Genomic DNA, 18689 nt, shown 5'->3' with positions numbered 1-18689 from the left:
AGAAATAGAATTTTCAACCTCCAGTTTCAATTCCAACACTTCACCATTTTGTTCACTGTAGACCATTCCCTGCCACCCCCCCAAACTTGACATGACCTGAGGATTGTATGTATGTCACCCTCTAAACACCTGAAAACAGGTGCACAGAAAAGGCAGGTCTCCTTTACCATGTCTAACAAAACAGGCTTTGGTTCTCACATAGTTAACACCACCACAGCTTTGCTGTCTGTAAAAGCAAAGAAACAAAATGTTTTATTGAAGACGTTTAATCCTCAGTTTTACAACAGCAGCATTTCTAAAGATATAGTAAAAGGGGTGAAAAACAGTGAGAGGCATAGATTCGAAACGAAGCAAAGAATTTTGGAAGGTTGTGGGTGGGGAGGACGAGCAGGGGCAGCTGAAGTGGAGCCCATGCAGGTTCCCAACTGTCACCATCAGTGGCCTCTTGAAGTCCTTATAGAGTGTGTGTGACCTTCTCCTGGGACCCTCCCAACCACCCGTGAGACAGGCAGGGCCAGAATTTTACAGCCTGTTTTCTAGGTGGGAAGTTTGGGACTTCTTGCACCTCGTCCCACCCCCCAGCCCTGTCTTCCTTTCACGGCAGCTCATCTTCCCCGACCTGGTGGAGGGGTTGGTGCTGATAAATATTGACCCCAATGGCAAAGGCTGGATCGACTGGGCTGCCACCAAGGTGGGTGTGGTCCACCTGGCGGGGGGTGGGGGTGGGGCGGGGCCGCTCTCACACTGGCCTCTACCTCTGTCTGTAGCTCTCTGGCCTGACTAGCACACTACCTGACACGGTGCTATCCCACCTCTTCAGCCAGGTAAGGAAGTGGGACCATCCTCACACAGGAGCAGGGCTGGCAGGGCTGGGGGTCTCGGGGAGCCTCGGCCACTGCGAAGCGCCTGGTTCTGCTCACTTCCGGGGGTGCTGGGGACTTATCCCCTTCCCAGCTGGGCAGGAGGAGGCAGTCGGGAGTTATGTGGCCTCTGACCTGTCTCACTCTGTCCTCTATTTCCGCCACTGTGCTGAGGCATCTCACAGACAGATGGGGGAGGCCTCTTCCCACAGCTCTGTGGAGCTTCCCCGTCCCTGTCCTGCCAGGAGCAGGCAAACGCTGCTCTGGCAGGAACAGCTGCATGAGCCCCTGGGCCCACGTCCCCGTCTGTCCACTCCCATGTGTGCCCCGTTCATCTTGTCTGTCCCCCTGGGCCCAGGAGGAGCTGGTGAGCAACACGGAGCTGGTGCAGAGCTACCGGCAGCAAATCGGGAACGTGGTGAACCAGGCCAACCTGCAGCTTTTCTGGAACATGTACAACAGGTGTGGGCGGGGCCCTGACACAGCTTCCTCTCGAGGGACCCTGCACTACAACTGCGTGAGAGCAGGCAGGCAACACGCTGTCCTGTGTGTAGATGTGTAGATGGTTAAGCCTACAAGAGGGGTCACTTCTTGCCCAGGCTGACACCACATGAGGGGCAGAAGGGGAGCAGGGCTCCAGACTCTGGTCCCTGGGCTCGTCCATTCCTTCTCCTCCCTGGGGTGTTGCCAGCGGGAACAGTGGGGAACAGTGAGGGACATGGGACATCCGTGATCCCCCAACAACTGTGAGCCCAAGTGTTGACATCTATAAATGGGGAGCAGTTTGGATGAAATCGGTGGTTTTCAAGCTGTGTTCCTTGGAGCCCCTTTGGGGGTCGCCTGCAGGGACGCAGCTAGGCCTCCCTATTCGCCTGCCCTCCTTTCTTTTTCTACAAATATTTACTAAGCACCAGCTATGTGCAGGCTGCTGGAGAAACAATGGAGAGTGAGAGGCCGGGGAATCCCACAGCACAGGTGGCGGTGCCCATCCAAGGAGGGAGAGCCAAACTTGAGGGCCCATCTGGCATGAGTTTGGGGGTGTGGGAAGAAGTCACACATGGGGAGCCCTAAGACCTCTGTTTATGCTGAACAGGTCCCTGTCTCCCCGTTTTACCAGTTGGGATGTGTAAAGCCTTGTTCCACTGTTGACACAACTGGATGACCTTGAGCCCCAACTCTGGGACCATCCCAGGGCTTCCAGGGATGTTGGACCCTAATTGTCATTGTAGGGGGATGGCTGAAATATAGCAGTGTCAGGCTTGGGGACACACACCCCATCCAGTCCTGCAATGCCCACCTCTGCCTCTCCCCATAGCCGCAGAGACCTGGACATGAACCGGCCTGGAACAGTGCCCAATGCCAAGACACTCCGGTGAGTGCCCGCTTGCCCTCCAGCCTACCCATGCCCGTGCCACTCCCCATTCCCAAGCCAGACAACCCTTTTTCTCTGTGTCTGCAGCTGCCCCGTGATGCTGGTGGTTGGAGATAATGCGCCTGCTGAGGATGGGGTGGTGAGTGAAGGAGTATGCCCTGATTTGGTGGGGGGAGGGACAGCAAGAGGGAGGGTCTCTGGCCAATTCTTGACCCAGCCCTGGAAACCTCAGGGACAGGCACTGAATGGTGGGCTCCTCACCCCATTTCCCCACCATCTTGCCATGCATCACCGCCTGGCGCAGCCCCCAGTCATTCAGATGAGGGAGGCGTGGAGACAGGGGGAGCTGGGGCCAGGGCCAGGCCACCTGGCGGCCCCTCTGCCCTCCCGCAGGACAGCCCCACGTTAGTCTTACATACTTCAGGCCCAGAGACTAAGATCTCTTTTCTCTAAAATTTGATTCATTTGTTACGAAATAAGTAATTCCTGAGCACAACGGTGGTCCCCCTTTGACTACCACTTGTACCCATTACGTTTGGGGACCGTGTGTCACCTCTCCTGTTGGAACTCTGGGAGAAGGCAGCCTGGGGGTTTCATGTCCCCCTCATCACAGGTCAGGGGTCCAGGAGTGCCCTGGGCAGCCCTCAGGATGCAGGAAGCTACTTCACTCCTGTGCCTGGGGTGCTGGGGGAGCAGGTGTGTGGGCTGCGCTGGCCGTCCTGGCCCAGGCAGAGGCCTGGCTGCTGCTGAGCCTCGGCCCTCTCACCTCAACACCCGCCTCCTGTGGTCCCTGGCGCTTGCCCAGCCGCTCCTGCCAAGGTGGTCCTGGGTCCTCATGAGGACGTTGCCCAGCCCTCCCAGCAGTTGTGAGTGGAGTTCAAGGGCTTCAGGCACCGCACAAGGCTTGGCCTTTCAGAAGGCGGCTGGAGGGGGGGCAGTCTTAGCCAGAGCCTCGGTCCTGGCCTGTGTCTGCCCCCTGCTCTCATGCCTTACCAGTAGAACCTCCAAGCTCAGGGATAGAACCTGAGGTAGCAAGTGGGGCAGGGGCTCCCCTGATACCCTCAGGGGCTGGGGCTGTCTTGCTCTGCTGAAGCTGGCTTCTTGTCCCCAGGTTGAGTGCAACTCCAAACTGGACCCAACCACCACGACCTTCCTGAAGGTGAGGCCCTCCTCCCCAGCCCTGGGCCACCTCCCCCAACTGTGGGCCCAGCCAGGGCGGGAGCAGGATGGTATGTCTGCTCAGTGGAGCCTACCCAGGTGTGTGAGGGCCAGGCAAGGTGTGGGGTGGCCCCTGCTTAGCTCACTCCCCTCTCTCCCCTGCAGATGGCAGATTCCGGGGGGCTGCCCCAGGTCACACAGGTGAGACTCTTGGCCCTCCTTCCCTTACCTACCCTGGGGTGGGGGAAGCCTCCCCTCTGCCCGTTCCTAGGCAGCCAGTCATAGCATGTACCTGTTCCTCCTTCCTGCAGCCCGGGAAGCTGACTGAAGCCTTTAAATACTTCCTGCAAGGCATGGGCTACAGTAAGTACACCTCCCTCACCCCATCCCACAGACTGGTGGCAGGCGGCAAGGTGGGGCTGGCACACCTGTCAGGTGGTGCTGAGCAGGCTGGGGGCAGATGAGGTCTGTATCACGGGGGACCTGGATGCTGGATCATTCTCACTACATGGTCCTCACTGCAGCCAGGGACATCCAAAGACTTGCCAGGGCATCTCTACCTAAGTTATATATAAGTTCATCATCCCAGGCCATGCCCAGCTCTCCTGGACCCTGGGGAGGCTTTGGGGCACCATTCTCATGGCACAGCTGGGCCTGGGGAACCAGGGCCCAGGCTGGGTCCTGCCGGAGAAGCCTGCCTGAAGGTGAGTCATACACACCACCCACCCCTTGCTGAGCCTACAGCACCTGAGCAGGCTTCTGTCACAGGTGGGAGATGTGCATCAGAAGATGTGCATCAGGACTTGGAGTCTGGGGACTGGGGAAGGCACGTGGGGCCACCTGGGTGTGAGGAGAGCTGAAGGCAGCTGAACATGGGGGGCATTCTGAAGATCCTAGGGTAATAGGGGGTACAGGGAGCACCGGCGCCCCGCCCGCCTCCAGACTTCCCCTTGTGCAGAGATGAGGCTCCCCAGCTGTGCTTGTGAGGCCCCCAACACATACACACACGAATCTCCTTGACCCCTCTCCCCGACACACCTGGTTCTGGCTGGAAGCAAACTTCCTCTTCCTGAATTTTGGTTCCCCTCAGACTTCAGCCTCTGGAGCTTGTCCCTCTGGGAGGACAGGCCTGTGTGGGAAGGCGGGGGGCACATCCAGGAATAGAATTTCCTCCGGCTCCCAGGGGCCTGCCAGCCTCTCTGTGCAGAAATAGGGCAATGAAGGGCGAAGGCTGACAGCGAGCCACGCAGGAGCGCCGAGCCCCGAGCACAGGACACACCCAGGGAACATCTGGGGGATGGCTGGATGAGCAACACTTGTCAGGGGCTGTTCCAGTGTTCAGGGTCCCGGAGAAATACCAGCAGGCAGCCTAGGAGCTGGGAGGGCTGTGGGAGGTTGCACAGGGAGACTGAGGCCCCGCAAGCAGTGAGGGCCCCTCAGTGCCCCAGCCCACGCTGGAGAGGCAGGCCTGAGATGAGTGGCCCCACACTGCTATCAGGGCTCCTAGGGCCAGGCTGAGATCAGTGGGTGCTGTGGTTCCTCCCGTGGCTGCTGCTTGGTGGGTGGGCAGGAGTGGGCTTCCTGAGGCCCTGGCCCTGCCCCCAGCCCTCTGTGCCTGTTGTTTCATCTCATCTCTGGTCCATCTCAGCATCCTTGCCTCGCAGGACCACGCTCCTCACCCGTGTTCTGTCTCCCCCCTGTCCGCCCCCTTCCGGCTCTGTCTTCTCTCTTAGTTGCATACTTGAAGGACCGAAGGCTGAGTGGAGGAGCAGGTAGCCCCGTGACCCCTCTCCTGATGCATGGAAAGCTCCCGCCCCACCCGTCTCCCCTGCTCTTTCCTCTGCGCAGTGCTGAGCCAGGCCGCATCTTGCTGTGGTTTGGAACCTTCCTGTGTCCTGCTCATCTTCGAAGCCCGAGTCCTCTTGCATAGCTCCTGAGCTGCGTGGGCTCTCTCCCATTTTAGGGCTCCAGATTGGCTGGGTTTTAGAGCAGTCTTGCTTCTCGGCTGCCATGGGCTATGGCTTGCAGAGCTTTGGCAGGTGGAACCAGACCTTCTCAGAGGTTGAGCTCAGGCCCGGCTCTGGAAGCAGTACCGCAAACAGGGGTACCCGACCATGCCCAAGCCAGACAGGTGGCTGGTTGAGTTCAGGAGGGCTGAGTCTTGCTTGTGAAACTCTGAATAAGGGCGAAAATGGGATTTAGGGCAGTTTGAGGCCATCACACCTTGTCTTCCTTTACAGTAGGTCTTCTTCCTGTCGCACCGTCCTCTTGAGGGGGGCATAGTTGAAATAATGTTCTATCTCTACACCAGCTCAAGGATGTCTGTTCTGGCCGTAGCTCCGGCCAGCTGTTCTGAGAGGGTTCTGCTGGCCTTTGTGACCCCAGCCCCCGCCCCACTGGCCCCCTTACTGTCACTGGCATCGCATGCGTTGGCCTTGACAGAGCAGATGCCAGAGCCCTGGCTTGGGAAAGGTGTCTGTGCCGATGGAAGAACGGGTCTTGCTGGCCGCTTTGCTTGTGTGAGTCCGCCCGCCTGCTGGCCCTCCGCCCGCCTGCTGGCCCTCATGCCTGGCCCCGTCTCTGTCCACAGTGCCCTCCGCCAGCATGACCCGTCTTGCCCGCTCTCGCACCGCGTCCCTCACCAGTGCCAGCTCGGTGGATGGCAGCCGCCCACAGGCCTGTACCCACTCGGAGAGCAGCGAGGGGCTGGGCCAGGTCAACCACACCATGGAGGTGTCCTGTTGAAGCCCTGGGTCCCCGGAAGACACCCACGTGCCCCTGCCCGCATCAATGTCCCACTGCCATCCTCTCACCGGCTCCTTTTTCCCTTTAGTTTATTTTTGTGAGGGCGAAGGGGAGGAAATAGGGTTGCTTCTCTTTTGTTTAAAAAGCGGAGAGGATCCATTTTAGATGCTACAGAAATCTCCAGATGGTTTGAGGGGCTCATTCTTCCCTATCCCCACCTCACTCACCTTGTTAACTTGGGCAACTCAGACCCCTCTCTTCCAACTCCCTACCGTCTGGCACAGTCAGGGTGGGGTCAGGGTGAAGGGGATCAGCTAAGGAAAGACTCTGAGTCCTTCTCTGGCCAGCATCCAGGGTAATATCCTGGATTAAAGAAAGAGCATGTGATGATGACACCCTGGGCAAGCGTGTTTAAAGATGGGACGGGGTTTTGAGGTGGTGGCTGCTGGGACAGCAGGAGCATGGGGTCCAGCTCAGGCACTCACGTGAGAATCAGGAGACAGCAGCAAGGAACACTGGGACGTGAGGAGCCCTGGAGCTCTGCAGGCCCCTTTCACCCCAGCCCCTCCACTAAGCACATCTGTTTCTGTCTTGTAGCACATGTGACAATCATCTGAACAGTAGCCACAAGGGGGCGCTCCGACCAGGCAGCTGTTTCGCTGGTGCTTCCTGGCAGGCCTAGTGCTGTAGGGCCAGGCAGGCAGGGGCTAAAGCCCCTGAGTTTCTTAGTCCAAGAAAAACAGAACATGAAGGACATTGAGGGCAGAAACCCCACAGACTGTCTCTTTCAGCCCACACACTCCACCACCTTCCAGCCCTGTCGCATTTCTGAGCCAAGGCCCTGAAGCAGAGTCTCCTGGTTCTCCATCTCCATAGGGACCTGACTTGGGGGCTGAGGTTCAAGGCTGGGATAGCCAGTGAGGATTGGGTGCACTCCTGAGAACTTTGTGTTTGTCTGCCTTTGGGAGCCAGCACGTGGCCAGAGGCAGCAGTGGCTGAAAGTCCCAATAGGCCCTTGTTTGCTCCCAGGCTCCATGGAGGACAACCCAATCAGCAGGATGGCGAGGGCCGCCAGAAACATGGTGTTTCTAGGGAGAGTTATGGTAAAGTGATGCCAGCATTTCACATAGGCATCACTAAGTAAGAGGGTTTATTTGGAGAGAAATGGTCCAAGGTAGCAAGACTTCCATGGGCCCCATCACTGTCTCAGCCTACTGGAGTGGGCTCGGGCCGAGGCTTGCTGGATCCTGGGGTGGGAAGTGAAGATTCCTCAACTGAACAAGGGCCAGGCAGAGGAGAAAGGCTTCTCACACACCCCAGCCCTCTCCTGCGCCCTAAGGCCCAGGCCTGTGCCATATACTTCCCTTCTACTACTTTACCAGGTAGACTCTCCTGGCCCAGAAACCAGAAGCCATTTGTCTCAGAGCCTCAATCAATTGCTACAAACCCCAAAACGAGTGAAAAGAGGGGAGAGCTATGAAAAATGCAGGGCTGGGGGAAGTGGAGGGGGTGCTCTGAGGCTGAGAGGACACCTGCATCCACATTTCCTCTGCACATGTCACCCCCCTTCTGTAATCTTAAGCCATTATGAGACTGCTCTAGAGCCTGGTGGAGTGTTAGTCTGTCCCCAGTTTCTGTTCACTCACGTGCTTCCTTTGAATATCGAATGTGACTGTTTGAAAAGCTGGTAGAATTAATACTCCCTCTTACTGTAGATAGCACTGCAAGTCCTGGATTTTTTTTTTCCTGTGTTCTTTCAGATGAGATATCTATAAATATCTACACATTATATATGTATATTGGGTCCTCCTGTGTGTGGTTGTCCATTGGAGGTTGTCTCTGGTCAAAGTGAACTTTGAATGGAGTTTATTATTTTCCTCTCTGTACAGAGTGAAGAGACTAATTTTGTGTATTCTAGTGGATAATGTCATAAGACTTGGAAATGACAAAATGGAAAACAAAAATGCTTGTCAACGTAGAAAGAGTTAACTGTGCTGAAAAACTAATAAAGAAACTAAGAAGAATTTGAGTATGGTGATGTCATGTCCATGGAAAGCTTTTGAATAAACAGAATGGTGAGGCCATTGAGGCTGGTGCTTCTTGGGTTTAGGTGGGGTGGAGCCTGCATGGTGAGGATAAGCGTTTCCACCCATCTCTGTTGCCACTTCTTGTCCCATACATTAGTCTACCAGTTACAGGATAGATATCTTAGTTTCACAGCTGAGGAAACTGAGCCTCAGGATAAGGGATTTGCCCCTAATAAACCAAGCTGGGAGCTGGTCTTGGCACTGACTTCTAAACTCATCTGTAACCTCTACATTCACTGTATCCTTTTCTTAAATTTAATGGTGAAACATGGGGAAGTCAGCCATTTGCCCAATAAATAGAGTTCCTGCTGTGTGTCAGCTAATACAGCAAGTAAATAAAATTAAAACCCACCACGTGCTATGCAGAAGATGAAAACAGTCTGGGTAGAAGGGTCTGTTCTAGTTCTGGAAGCCCTCCCGACACCCCTCTGAAACATACACACACACACACACATTGCTCTAATTGACAAAAAACGGTTAGATGAACACGAGGGGTCGGCCTGCGCCCACCCGGGTGCACTCAAAGCCAGTAGCCCCCAGGCCCTCAGCCTCGCATCCAGAAACCGGATTTTGTCCTTCACCCGGACTTGTACCGGAGGTCCGAGCTATCTGAGACCAAAGGGGAGGGTTGTGCCTGGCTGGCTCAGAATCAGGCTCGAGGTGGCACAAGAACATAGAAAACCTGCACCCGACTGGTTTTCTAAACCCAGCTGGGGACACTCGGACTCACAGAAGGATGCTCTCAGGAGGAATGATTTGACGAGGGGCAAATCCCCACTCCCTTTCCGCGCGGACGCTGACAGGAGCTCACGTGGTCCTCGAGCAGTCTTGGCTATAAGCCCCGCCCCCGAGGGTCCCGCCCCGAGGTGTGGCTAGGGACGCCGGAAGGGCCCGCGCGGCTCTCCGGACCGCCCGGGCCGCACGCCTTTGGACTATGGCGACTCCGGCGAAGCGCCAGCGGGTAAGTCGCGGGTGGCCGGCGCGGGACCCACCCCAATCCACTGCGCCTCGCGCGGCCCCGCCCGCAGTCTGTCCCGCGCGGGGGCCCTTTCCACTCCGTCCTTCCCGCGGGTCCCTTGCGGCTCTCGGGTCCCCGCCCCCACCCAGAGCCCTTCCTCCTCGCGCGCCGTGGTCTCCCCCGCCCCCAGCGAGCTTTCCTGGGCGGGGCCTTCCCACTGCGCTCGGTTGTCTCAGGTGGCGGGGCCTGTAGGCGGCTGCGATCCGGACCCGGTGGCCGGCTTCTTGAGCTGGTGCCAGAGCGTGGGGCTGGAGCTGAGTCCCAAGGTGAGTGGGGTGGAGGTCGGGCGGGCTGGGAGGCGGAAACAGGCGCGGCGCCCGCCAGCTCTGATCGGCTGCTCCACCCCCCGCTCAGGTGGCGGTGAGCCGGAAGGGCACGGTGGCCGGCTACGGCATGGTAGCCCAGGAGAGCGTGCAACCTGGGGAGCTCCTCTTTGCGATACCGCGGGCCGTGCTCCTGTCGCAGCACACCTGCTCAATCAGCGGCCTGCTGGAGCGAGGTGGGCATGCCGGCGGGAGTGGGACACAGGTGGGCCTGCTGGCCTCGCTCGGGCTCTCACCTCTTGTCTTCCTCAGAGCGAGGCGCGCTGCAGAGCCAGTCGGGCTGGGTGCCGCTGCTGCTGGCGCTGCTCCACGAGCTGCAGGCCCCGGCCTCACCCTGGAGCCCCTACTTTGCGCTCTGGCCCGAGCTGGACAACTTGGAGCACCCTATGTTCTGGTGAGAGCCGTAGTTGGGGCTGGGGAGCACCCGTGCTATAGCCTGGCGCGAACCGCCCTAGCTCCGGAACAGGGCTGGCTCCCAAGCACTAGTCCCCGTAGGGTATTATTAATGGAACCTGTGGGGGTCTTATGCAGGCCCCAGGAGGAGCGCCAGCGGTTGCTACAGGGCACAGGGGTGCCTGAGGCCGTGGAGAAGGATTTGGCCAACATCCGTAGCGAGTATTATTCCATCGTGCTGCCCTTCATGGAAGCCCACCCCGATCTTTTCAGCCCCAGGGTTCGCTCCCCGGAACTCTACCACCAACTCGTGGCTCTTGTGATGGCCTACAGGTCAGTGAGCAGAGCCTGAAGGGACCCTTTTCTTTTGAACTGTATTGAGGGACAGAAGGGAACCCCATCCCCAGTCTCTACGCTGGACTTGAGCCAAACTCTGTGGCAGCTTTCAGGAACCACTGGAGGAAGAGGAGGATGAAAAGGAGCCAAACCCCCCTTTGATGGTGCCTGCTGCAGACATACTAAACCACGTAGCCAATCACAATGCCAATCTAGAATACTCTCCAGTGAGTGGATCTCTCCAGTTCTTTTTATGTGCATGGGGCATTTGATTCAAACCAGTGCCTGACATTTATGCCAGCCTGGCAATTGGGCTAAATGGGCTGTTCTCATGCTAAAAAGGAGTAGGTAAAGTTAGGCCTCCTGTATGTATTCATTTGCACATTCCAGTGAAATAGTTGGACACAAAACATCTCAAAGCCCTCAAAGTTGTGGCCAGTCCTTGGATGAACTTTTTCCTACCATCATTTACTTGGTGCTAGAGGTTGGCTGCTCTGTGCGGTCCAGGGAGCCAAGACTGTCAGGGCCCTGCGGACAGGTCAGAGTCTGAAGATGATACCCGGGCAGTGTGTCTCAGTTCTATTTGCTATGTGGAAAGTTTCAAGTTTATGGGATTAAAAATTAGGAGATGGCTGTTATTTAAACCTTGCCTCCGTTTGCCTTTCCTACTTCAATCTGGGTTTTGTTTTTAAAAGCTAGCAGCTTTTTAAGTGCTAAAAGTGCCTGAACCGATTAACCTGAAAACACTGAGGCTGACCTTTGTAGGCTCACTCCTTTCCTTTTGCAGTACAGGAAATTAATGGGAACTATAGGTAGACTGTTGGTAGGATGGCATAGCATCAGTCCCTTTGCTGAACTGTACCTGCTGGAGGCTTTTCCTAAGAGGGGAGTAATCTTCCTGGGACTGAACTGGGAAGGGCCTGGTCCCAGCTTCTCCCTTCCACTCCAGAATTGTCTTCGGATGGTGGCTACTCAGCCCATTCCTAAAGGCCATGAGATTTTCAACACTTATGGGCAAATGGCTAATTGGCAACTGATTCATATGTACGGTTTTGTTGAACCATATCCTGACAACACAGATGACACCGCTGACATTCAAATGGTGACAGTTCGTGAAGCAGCATTACAGGGTGAGTGTTCAGGTTAACTTAATCTTGGATACTGGTGAATGTGCCTCTGTCCCGCCCCAGGTGCCCTGCTAAATAGCAGTTGTCTTTTGTAGACTAGGTGCTAGACAAAGAAATGAGCTCTAGGGTACTCTCAGACTTTTTACAGTGTTTCTATCTACAGGAACAAAAGTTGAAGCTGAAAGGCTCCTGATATGTGAACGCTGGGATTACTTATGCAAACTGGAGATGGTAGGGGAAGAGGGAGCCTTTGTGATTGGGTGGGAAGAAGTGCTGACTGAAGAGGAACTGACCACCACACTCCAGGTAACAGGGCTGAGAATGGCCATTTAGTACTGAAAATAGCTTAAGTATTCAGAGCTAGGTAAAGCTAGATAAAATAGGAAAGATGGGATAGAGAGGACACTTAAATGCTGCCAGACAGGTTGGTTTCGCTAAATCAATTTCTGAAATATACAAGTAGTATATCCTAATTAAATGGCCTCATGGTTGCTTTTAGGTACTGTGCATGCCTGCTGAGGAGTTCAGAGAGTTTAAAGACCAAGATGGATGGGGAGATGATAAAAAGGAAGAGAACAGCCTGACCATCAGAAATATCCCCAAGCTGAAAGAATCATGGAGACAGCTTCTTCGGGACAGTGTTTTGTTGACCCTGAAAACCTATGCCACAGACTTAAAAGCTGAGCAAGACTTACTCAGTAACAAGGAGGTGTACGCCAAACTCAGCAGGAGGGAACAGCAGGCCTTACAGGTTCGTTATGGTCAAAAGATGATCTTACACCAGTTGTTGGAACTGACAGGGTAGCAGGTTTCCTGTTGCTTAAAGGAACTCATCCATGAGAAGAACTTTACCTAAGCTGATACTCAACTGATGCTTTAAAAGGAAGAAAATTTGAATTCTTTCCTTATTAAATACCAATGGGAAAAGGAGCCGAGGTGTGCTAGGATTATCTCTGAGTTAAGGGTGACATGTTTTAAGGATTGGGAACCATTGTCACCAAAACCAATACATTTTATAGCTGTTTTGTTCTCGGTTTGAACCAGTTAGGAGAAATGCGGTTGTGATTAGTAATAGGTCTTATAGCCTAGCATTTAATAATATGGATTTTGAAAGTAAAACTCGTTAAAATCTGGGTCTATTTTGAGTTCAAGTCACTTTACCTTTTTAAAAAGACTTTGTTTCCTTTTGGCGTATTTAATAAGCTATGTCACTGGCACTCAGAGCACTAAGTCCTCAGCAGTCTGAAGTTTGATCTAGATGGGACAGCGCACCCTGAGGGAAGAAACCCTAAGACACCAATGACATTCTAGCCCCACTCATGTAAGAGTTCTATTTAATCTTGAACCTTTTTGTCCTCTTGGGCCATTAAAGCTTTACAGTCATTAAAGGTAAGGTATATTTAAGTGGGACACGTTTTTCTTTTAAAAGTCAACATCAAAACAGCCGAGGGTAAAGGATATTTTTTAAATGGGTGTTTTGTAATTATAACTTTCAGCTATTGAAAAGGAACAAGAAGAAAGAACTTTCTAGCTTGTTTTAACATGCCAGACTATTAGTGGGTAAGATCTATCATTCAGCAAGAAGCTGGTGTTTCCCAAAGGCCCAGGCTTTGTAAGGGTAGGTGCCCACTTTGTCCTCACCTCCAGCACTGGCTGCTGCTACTGAGGAAGGCACAGTGCACCCATGTGGGCATCATGACTTTAATGTTTGACTGTAGTCTGCACACATACATGAAGTAGGGGAGCTGAGCTAAAAGTCTACAGAATTACAACACGTGGACCAATACATTTACAAAACATTCAAAATCCAAAAGGGGCTGTATTGGTCCTTTTGATTGTTGTTCATCTTAGCCTGGGCTAATGGGCGTAGGGTGACAATTCATACTATTTGGTTCCCTTTTCTCATAGTTTACAAGTATAGGGGAGAGATCGGGGAGCTTTCGGTCTGGTCTTATTTCCCTTTATTTAAAAAAAAAGCTGTCTCTCACAGGGCCCAAGCAGTATGTTCTCCAACACAAGTAAGAAAACGATGGTCTCCAGCAGCGAGCTTTAGTTTGGGGAAGAGGCAACAAAAATCCATGGGATTGCGATTGTGAGCTCTTCCCAGGTTCCTTGGAATACCAAGTCCTAGCGCATCCACACTTTTAACATCCACACTGTGGTTTTCAAGGTTCTCTCTCCACATTAAAAAAGTTACATAACATTTAAACTGGCTTTTTTGTTTTTCTTTGGGACACCGAGAATGTCAGAAGACATGGAGCTGTGTCTTTAGACAAGGGCATGGCATCAGCCTCTTCAGTGACAAGCCGGGCAGGTACTAGTGTATCTACTTGCCGTGGGCACATTTTGCACAAACCCAAGAAGTTCCAGACAAAGGTTTTCTCTGTCATGTATTTACACAAGTTCAAAATGATATTCACAGCATCTTCTAAATTTTGGCCAAGAGTCAAAAAAATGCATTTAAACTTTGGAACGTGCCCACATAGACAGGAAGCTGACCCAAACAGTAATTGGGGCAGATACCCGAGAACCAAAGGGCTGGGAAAGTCAGGAAGAGCTGAACGGAATCTTCAGCCAATTTATGAACTTGGGACATCCAAGCTGACACTTTTACAGCAGAGATGAAGTTCCATCTAACTGGCACCTGTCCCTTCCATGACTTGCTGCGCCTGCTTCTGTCCCATGCAGCACTGTGCAACAGACTGGAATAATCTGAAGAAGGGAGCAGTTACAAGTTTGTGAGAAAAGTTCAGGCCCAACAATATCTTGTGTCTCATTAAGAAGGCAGGAGTTGCCAAAGCTCATCAGCACCCACCCCTCACCTCCCATCCAACACCCCCCCCCGCCACCACCAACCGTAGCCATCAAATGATCCTCCTCATTCTCCTGTCTCATTCTTAGACAATTAAAAAAATTACTTTTAACTTACTTTTCAATTTCTGGGGCACAGTGTACAAACTCATGGTTCCAGAACTTAAAAGCTGGATTTTTAATCAGCTCAATGAAGGTAATAAGAAGACCCCAAGGATGTGGCCTATTTACAATCAACCGTTCCAAGAGAACCCTGGAGATGGGGAGAAGTTAGTTAATTCACAGAGAAACATACAGATTCATGACCACTTCCCTACTATGCTTCTTTCCTAACTCTTCTCCCTGATTATTAAACTACATGCAAATTTGTTAGCTTTACTTAAGACAGATGGATTAATCTCTATACTCGATATAGCATGGTTAATGCAGGTGTATTCTAGAATTAGAAAACCTAGGTTTGAACCCCTCTTCCTATCACTGAGCCTAAAAGACTAAGTTAAGGTAAATCAAGGACATTATCAGATGACATGGTGCAACAAATTCTAGTACATGTATAAACTGGTATAATTTTTCTGAACAGCAGTGAGTATTGGCTTAAATATTTATATCCTAAGGAATACCATTATCTAATACCCACAAACTACTACTAGGTGTAGGAGCAAGTCTAAGTCTGGTCCAGTTTTTAAAGTACGTGTATATACCTCTCGCAACTACTAGAATCTACCCAGCTTCTAGTCTCCAATGTTGTACATAATCCAAGAAATGTACAACAGATTCCTAGCTATCATTAGGAAAACGAAAGTATAATTCCTGTTATTTCTCCTGCTTAAAACCTTTCAACCTAGAGTTAATGAAGAAATGTCCAAGCTCTTTAATGTGGACTTTAATAGGCCCCTGTGATTCAGAACTCTTAAAAATGTGCCACCATCTGAAAGAAACTCCTAACCTTAAAATGTTGGTGCCTTTTGTTGAAAACTACTTTCTATGATTTGTAATTTTCTACTTGTGATTTTTTGTGACCCTCAAACTATTAGGGCAGGAATCATACCCATTTTGATGACAACCGTATCTTACATTTAACATATCTACAAGATGCTCAATGAAAACTGAATGCCTAGAAAAAACACTCAGAATTCATTAGTAAAGGGGAAACATCTTAGAAGCACCTGAAAAACAAACCTATCTTACCTTGTGATCTGTTCTTGGATAGCTTCAGTGTTGGCCTCTGCAAAAAGGTAGAGCATGGTACAGCTGAAGTAGTGAGTGTGGCTATTTGGGTACCGCAGCTGATTTGCAATTGCATTCAAGAAGAGATACCGACCTAGAAGTTAAGTAAACTCAGTGAGGACTTGCTCTGTAAGGCCAACATAAGAAGACAAATCATTCTTGACTGGCTAGGGTTTGGATTTCTGATGTAGACTTTTAACCTAACCTGTGGTTTTTATGTCCACAAGAATTTTAATTTCTGTGAGTTCTAGGACTTTCCACAGTAAAATTTTCTAAAAAAAAAACAAAACAAAAAACAAAAAATAGATCTACATCATATTAGTAACATGTTAAAAGTATTTTCCAAAAAAACTTAGTGACTCATTTCTGCCTGTGTGTTCAATCTGTTCATGAGTGCAAAAGTTTCTATTATTATGAAAATATGGTTTTGACCTCACAGGTCTTCTAAAAGATCTTGGGAACTCCCCCAAGGGTTCTCAGACTACACTTTGAGAACCACTAGCTTAAACTATATTGGACTAAATATTATCTTAATTGGGTTTGTCTGCCTCTGCTTGATATGACATGTCTGTAAGGCTGTAAGAGTGAGCTTTAACATGTCCCTAAAGACTACCATCCCTTTTTTGCTGGGCTCTGGACATAATGGTATTCAATTTTATTAAACCTTAATTTTAAGCTGTTTTAAATCCCTTCTACAAATAGGCAAGCTGCGTGCGTACGTGTGTGTGTGTGTTCAAGATTAGCCTCTCGAGAATCCATAGTAGAGTTAAAAAGTAGGCATCCTTCTAAAGTATGTGTGCCAAAATGAGAACTGTACATATACTGTGTTTCCCCGAAAATAAGACCTAGCCTGACCATCAGCTCTAATACGTCTTTTGGAGCAAAAATTAACATAAGACCCAGTCTTATTTTACTATAGCATAAGACTGGGTCTAGTATAATATAATATAATTACTATAATACCGGGTCTTTTTTAGCTCCAAAAGACACATTAGAGCTGATGGTCCAGCTAGGTCTTATTTTCAGGGAAACACGGTAGGTAGTTGGTTAGCACCTATGGTGGTCTACATAGAAATAAAACACCAAAATAAATGTATTTCAGCCAGGCAGAATGCAACCTAGAATAGGAATTACACTGAGCTTCTTGCAGAGCAAAGAGGAAAAAGTCCCATTCATTAAAGTTTACACACCTAATATTAACATGTTGCCTGCCAAACACCCACAAGTGCTGGGGAAAAGTCTGGCTAACAAAACAATGTAACAAGCCTATTTTTAGAGAGGCTAGTAAAAGAAACATGTTTTTTTTTTTCCATACAAATATACACTGACATAGTAACTGATGTAATAAGGATTCTGGATGATTCTTTTATGCTTTTCTGTGTTTTCTGCATTGCACAGATACTATCCAATTAAAAATGAAATCATCAGCTAGACCCATACACATTGACAGAACATTCTTTTCCCGTTGTGGCTTAATGTATTTTTATGACTGGATTGTGGCAGAAAGTGCAGAGAACTTGACTCTGAGCACTCACCTTCAGTGTCCAAGTCCACGGCCAGGTTCTGGAATATGTCCATGTGGGCCGAGTGGGTGATCGTGCTCATTGAAGGTGTGCTGCCCTTGTTGTGGATGTGTGCAATGGCCTGAGTCCCCACATAGAGCACCAGTGCATTGATGAGCTGGAGGTTGTAGCGATTGCCAGGCTCATTGGATACCTAAAGGAACAAAGCAGAAAGCTCCTGACTTATTCTCAGAGGATTGATTCGGGCACCAGTATCTTTAAATCCTTTTTGTGCCTTCACAGAAAAGCTGAACTGCTCAACATTCTTTATGATTTAAATTTTCTCGAGTGTGTTAAAGTTATTTAACAAATACACAGCTGCCCCAGGATGGTAGTGGTGTCAACAACAAACAGCATTTCCCTTAAGAAGTCACCGCTTTAACAGGTACCGGCACAAAAGGAAAGCTTAGGAAGTCAAAGTATGCACTATCTCAATTATAAAAAAGGTTTTGGGGCCGGCTCGGTGGCTCAGGCGGTTAGAGCTCCATGCTCCTAACTCCGAAGGCTGCCGGTTCGATTCCCACATGGGCCAGTGGGCTCTCAACCACAAGGTTGCCAGTTTAATTCCTCGAGTCCCGCAAGGGATGGTGGGCAGCGCCCCCTGCAACTAAGATTGAACACGGCACCTTGAGCTGAGCTGCGCTGAGCTCCTGGATGGCTCAGTTGGTTGGAATGCATCCTCTCAACCACAAGGTTGCCGGTTCGACTCCCGTAAGGGATCGTGGGCTATGCCCCCTGCAACTAGCAATGGCAACTGGACCTTGAGCTGAGCTGCACCCTCCACAACTAAGACTGAAAGGACAACAACTTGAAGCTGAACAGCACCCTCCACAACTAAGATTGAAAGGACAACAACTTGACTTGGAAAAAAGTCCTGAAGTACACACTGTTTCCCAATAAAGTCCTGTTCCCCTCAACCCACTACCCCCCAAAAAAAAAGATTTTGGAGAGGGAAAATGTTGTGGTTCCTTGGTGTGGACAGACTGTAAAGGTAAAACAACTTCAAGTCATTTTCTATACAGCAAATCAAACAATTTCTTTAGAAAAATCTTGGAGTACTGACAGGAAATGATTATCAGCAGTCTATTCTTACAGGAAATCAGTCCATTCCCTGGTCACCTCTTCCAAGGTTACTAAGCTTTTGTGTCACTGGTAAGACGAACTAGTAAAATATATAATGCAGTTAATCTCATCCAACCATTAGAAACGACAGTATGTTTTAAAATTTTTTCATCAGCGTGAAAAGACTAACTCCCAAACAGGACACACACAGGACTGTGCATGGAAAAGTGCTTTCTATGAAAGACACAGCTGAGAGTTAGGCCAAATCAATTAACCTGTAGGTTGCTGCGCAGATCAGATAGAAAAGTGACCGGTGATCGAGTTTTAAGATAGGAATCCAAGTCCTTTTTGAACTGAGGTGGCATCACTCCAGTAAAATTGGTGAGAATCCGGGGTGCAATGTTAATTTCACTCAACATATCCACCTGCCACAAACAAATACAAGAATCACAACCAGAAGCATTTGTAGGAGCTAACAGCAAATTGTATCTATGCTAGCAAGTAACAGAATATTTTTTCTAAAACTACACACATTATAAATGTCTTAAACAGTAAAGCTGCAACTTTTTATCTTTAGTCAAAAGAATTTGTACACAAAATGACAGTAA

At 50.4% G+C, this 18689-nt stretch overlaps 3 protein-coding genes across 26 annotated transcripts in view; 2 read left to right on the top strand and 1 right to left on the bottom strand.

Moving 5' to 3' along the window:
* The window catches only part of NDRG4 (NDRG family member 4), a 39587-nt gene extending 31428 nt beyond the window's left edge, over positions 1-8159 (top strand). For 5 of the 17 annotated variants that reach the window (XM_074314791.1, XM_074314790.1, XM_074314789.1 and 2 more), the window contains 10 exons: positions 605-691; positions 768-824; positions 1219-1322; positions 2176-2232; positions 2320-2371; positions 3344-3391; positions 3556-3591; positions 3702-3753; positions 5039-5162; positions 5981-8159. In XM_074314791.1, coding sequence (XP_074170892.1) covers positions 605-691; positions 768-824; positions 1219-1322; positions 2176-2232; positions 2320-2371; positions 3344-3391; positions 3556-3591; positions 3702-3753; positions 5039-5162; positions 5981-6236 — 873 coding nt within the window. In that variant the 3' untranslated portion in view covers positions 6237-8159. The remainder of the gene's footprint in view (positions 1-604; positions 692-767; positions 825-1218; positions 1323-2175; positions 2233-2319; positions 2372-3343; positions 3392-3555; positions 3592-3701; positions 3754-5038; positions 5163-5980) is intronic. The other 12 variants (XM_074314797.1, XM_074314796.1, XM_019754871.2 and 9 more) reach the window with 3 other exon arrangements.
* An 873-nt stretch (positions 8160-9032) lies between these two features.
* On the top strand, positions 9033-12552 carry SETD6 (SET domain containing 6, protein lysine methyltransferase). Its single transcript, XM_019754994.2, has 9 exons — positions 9033-9183; positions 9417-9506; positions 9595-9739; positions 9816-9957; positions 10095-10289; positions 10399-10519; positions 11242-11422; positions 11583-11725; positions 11919-12552. The coding sequence occupies exons 1-9, from the start codon at positions 9157-9159 to the stop codon at positions 12222-12224; spliced, it is 1350 nt and encodes a 449-aa protein (XP_019610553.2). The 5' UTR covers positions 9033-9156; the 3' UTR covers positions 12225-12552.
* Positions 12553-13796: 1244 nt separating this feature from the next.
* CNOT1 (CCR4-NOT transcription complex subunit 1) overlaps positions 13797-18689 on the bottom strand; it is a 77322-nt gene continuing 72429 nt past the window's right edge. For all 8 annotated transcript variants that reach the window (XM_019754931.2, XM_019754957.2, XM_019754948.2 and 5 more), the window contains 5 exons: positions 18357-18506; positions 16993-17173; positions 15419-15551; positions 14349-14483; positions 13797-14131 (listed from right to left, as the gene is read on the bottom strand). In XM_019754931.2, coding sequence (XP_019610490.1) covers positions 14053-14131; positions 14349-14483; positions 15419-15551; positions 16993-17173; positions 18357-18506 — 678 coding nt within the window. In that variant the 3' untranslated portion in view covers positions 13797-14052. The remainder of the gene's footprint in view (positions 14132-14348; positions 14484-15418; positions 15552-16992; positions 17174-18356; positions 18507-18689) is intronic.

Source organism: Rhinolophus sinicus, linkage group LG11 (genome assembly GCF_036562045.2).
Source record: "Rhinolophus sinicus isolate RSC01 linkage group LG11, ASM3656204v1, whole genome shotgun sequence".
NCBI lineage: Eukaryota > Metazoa > Chordata > Mammalia > Chiroptera > Rhinolophidae > Rhinolophus > Rhinolophus sinicus.
Note: the sequence above shows the minus strand (reverse complement) of the source record. Positions and strands in the feature narration are given on the sequence as shown.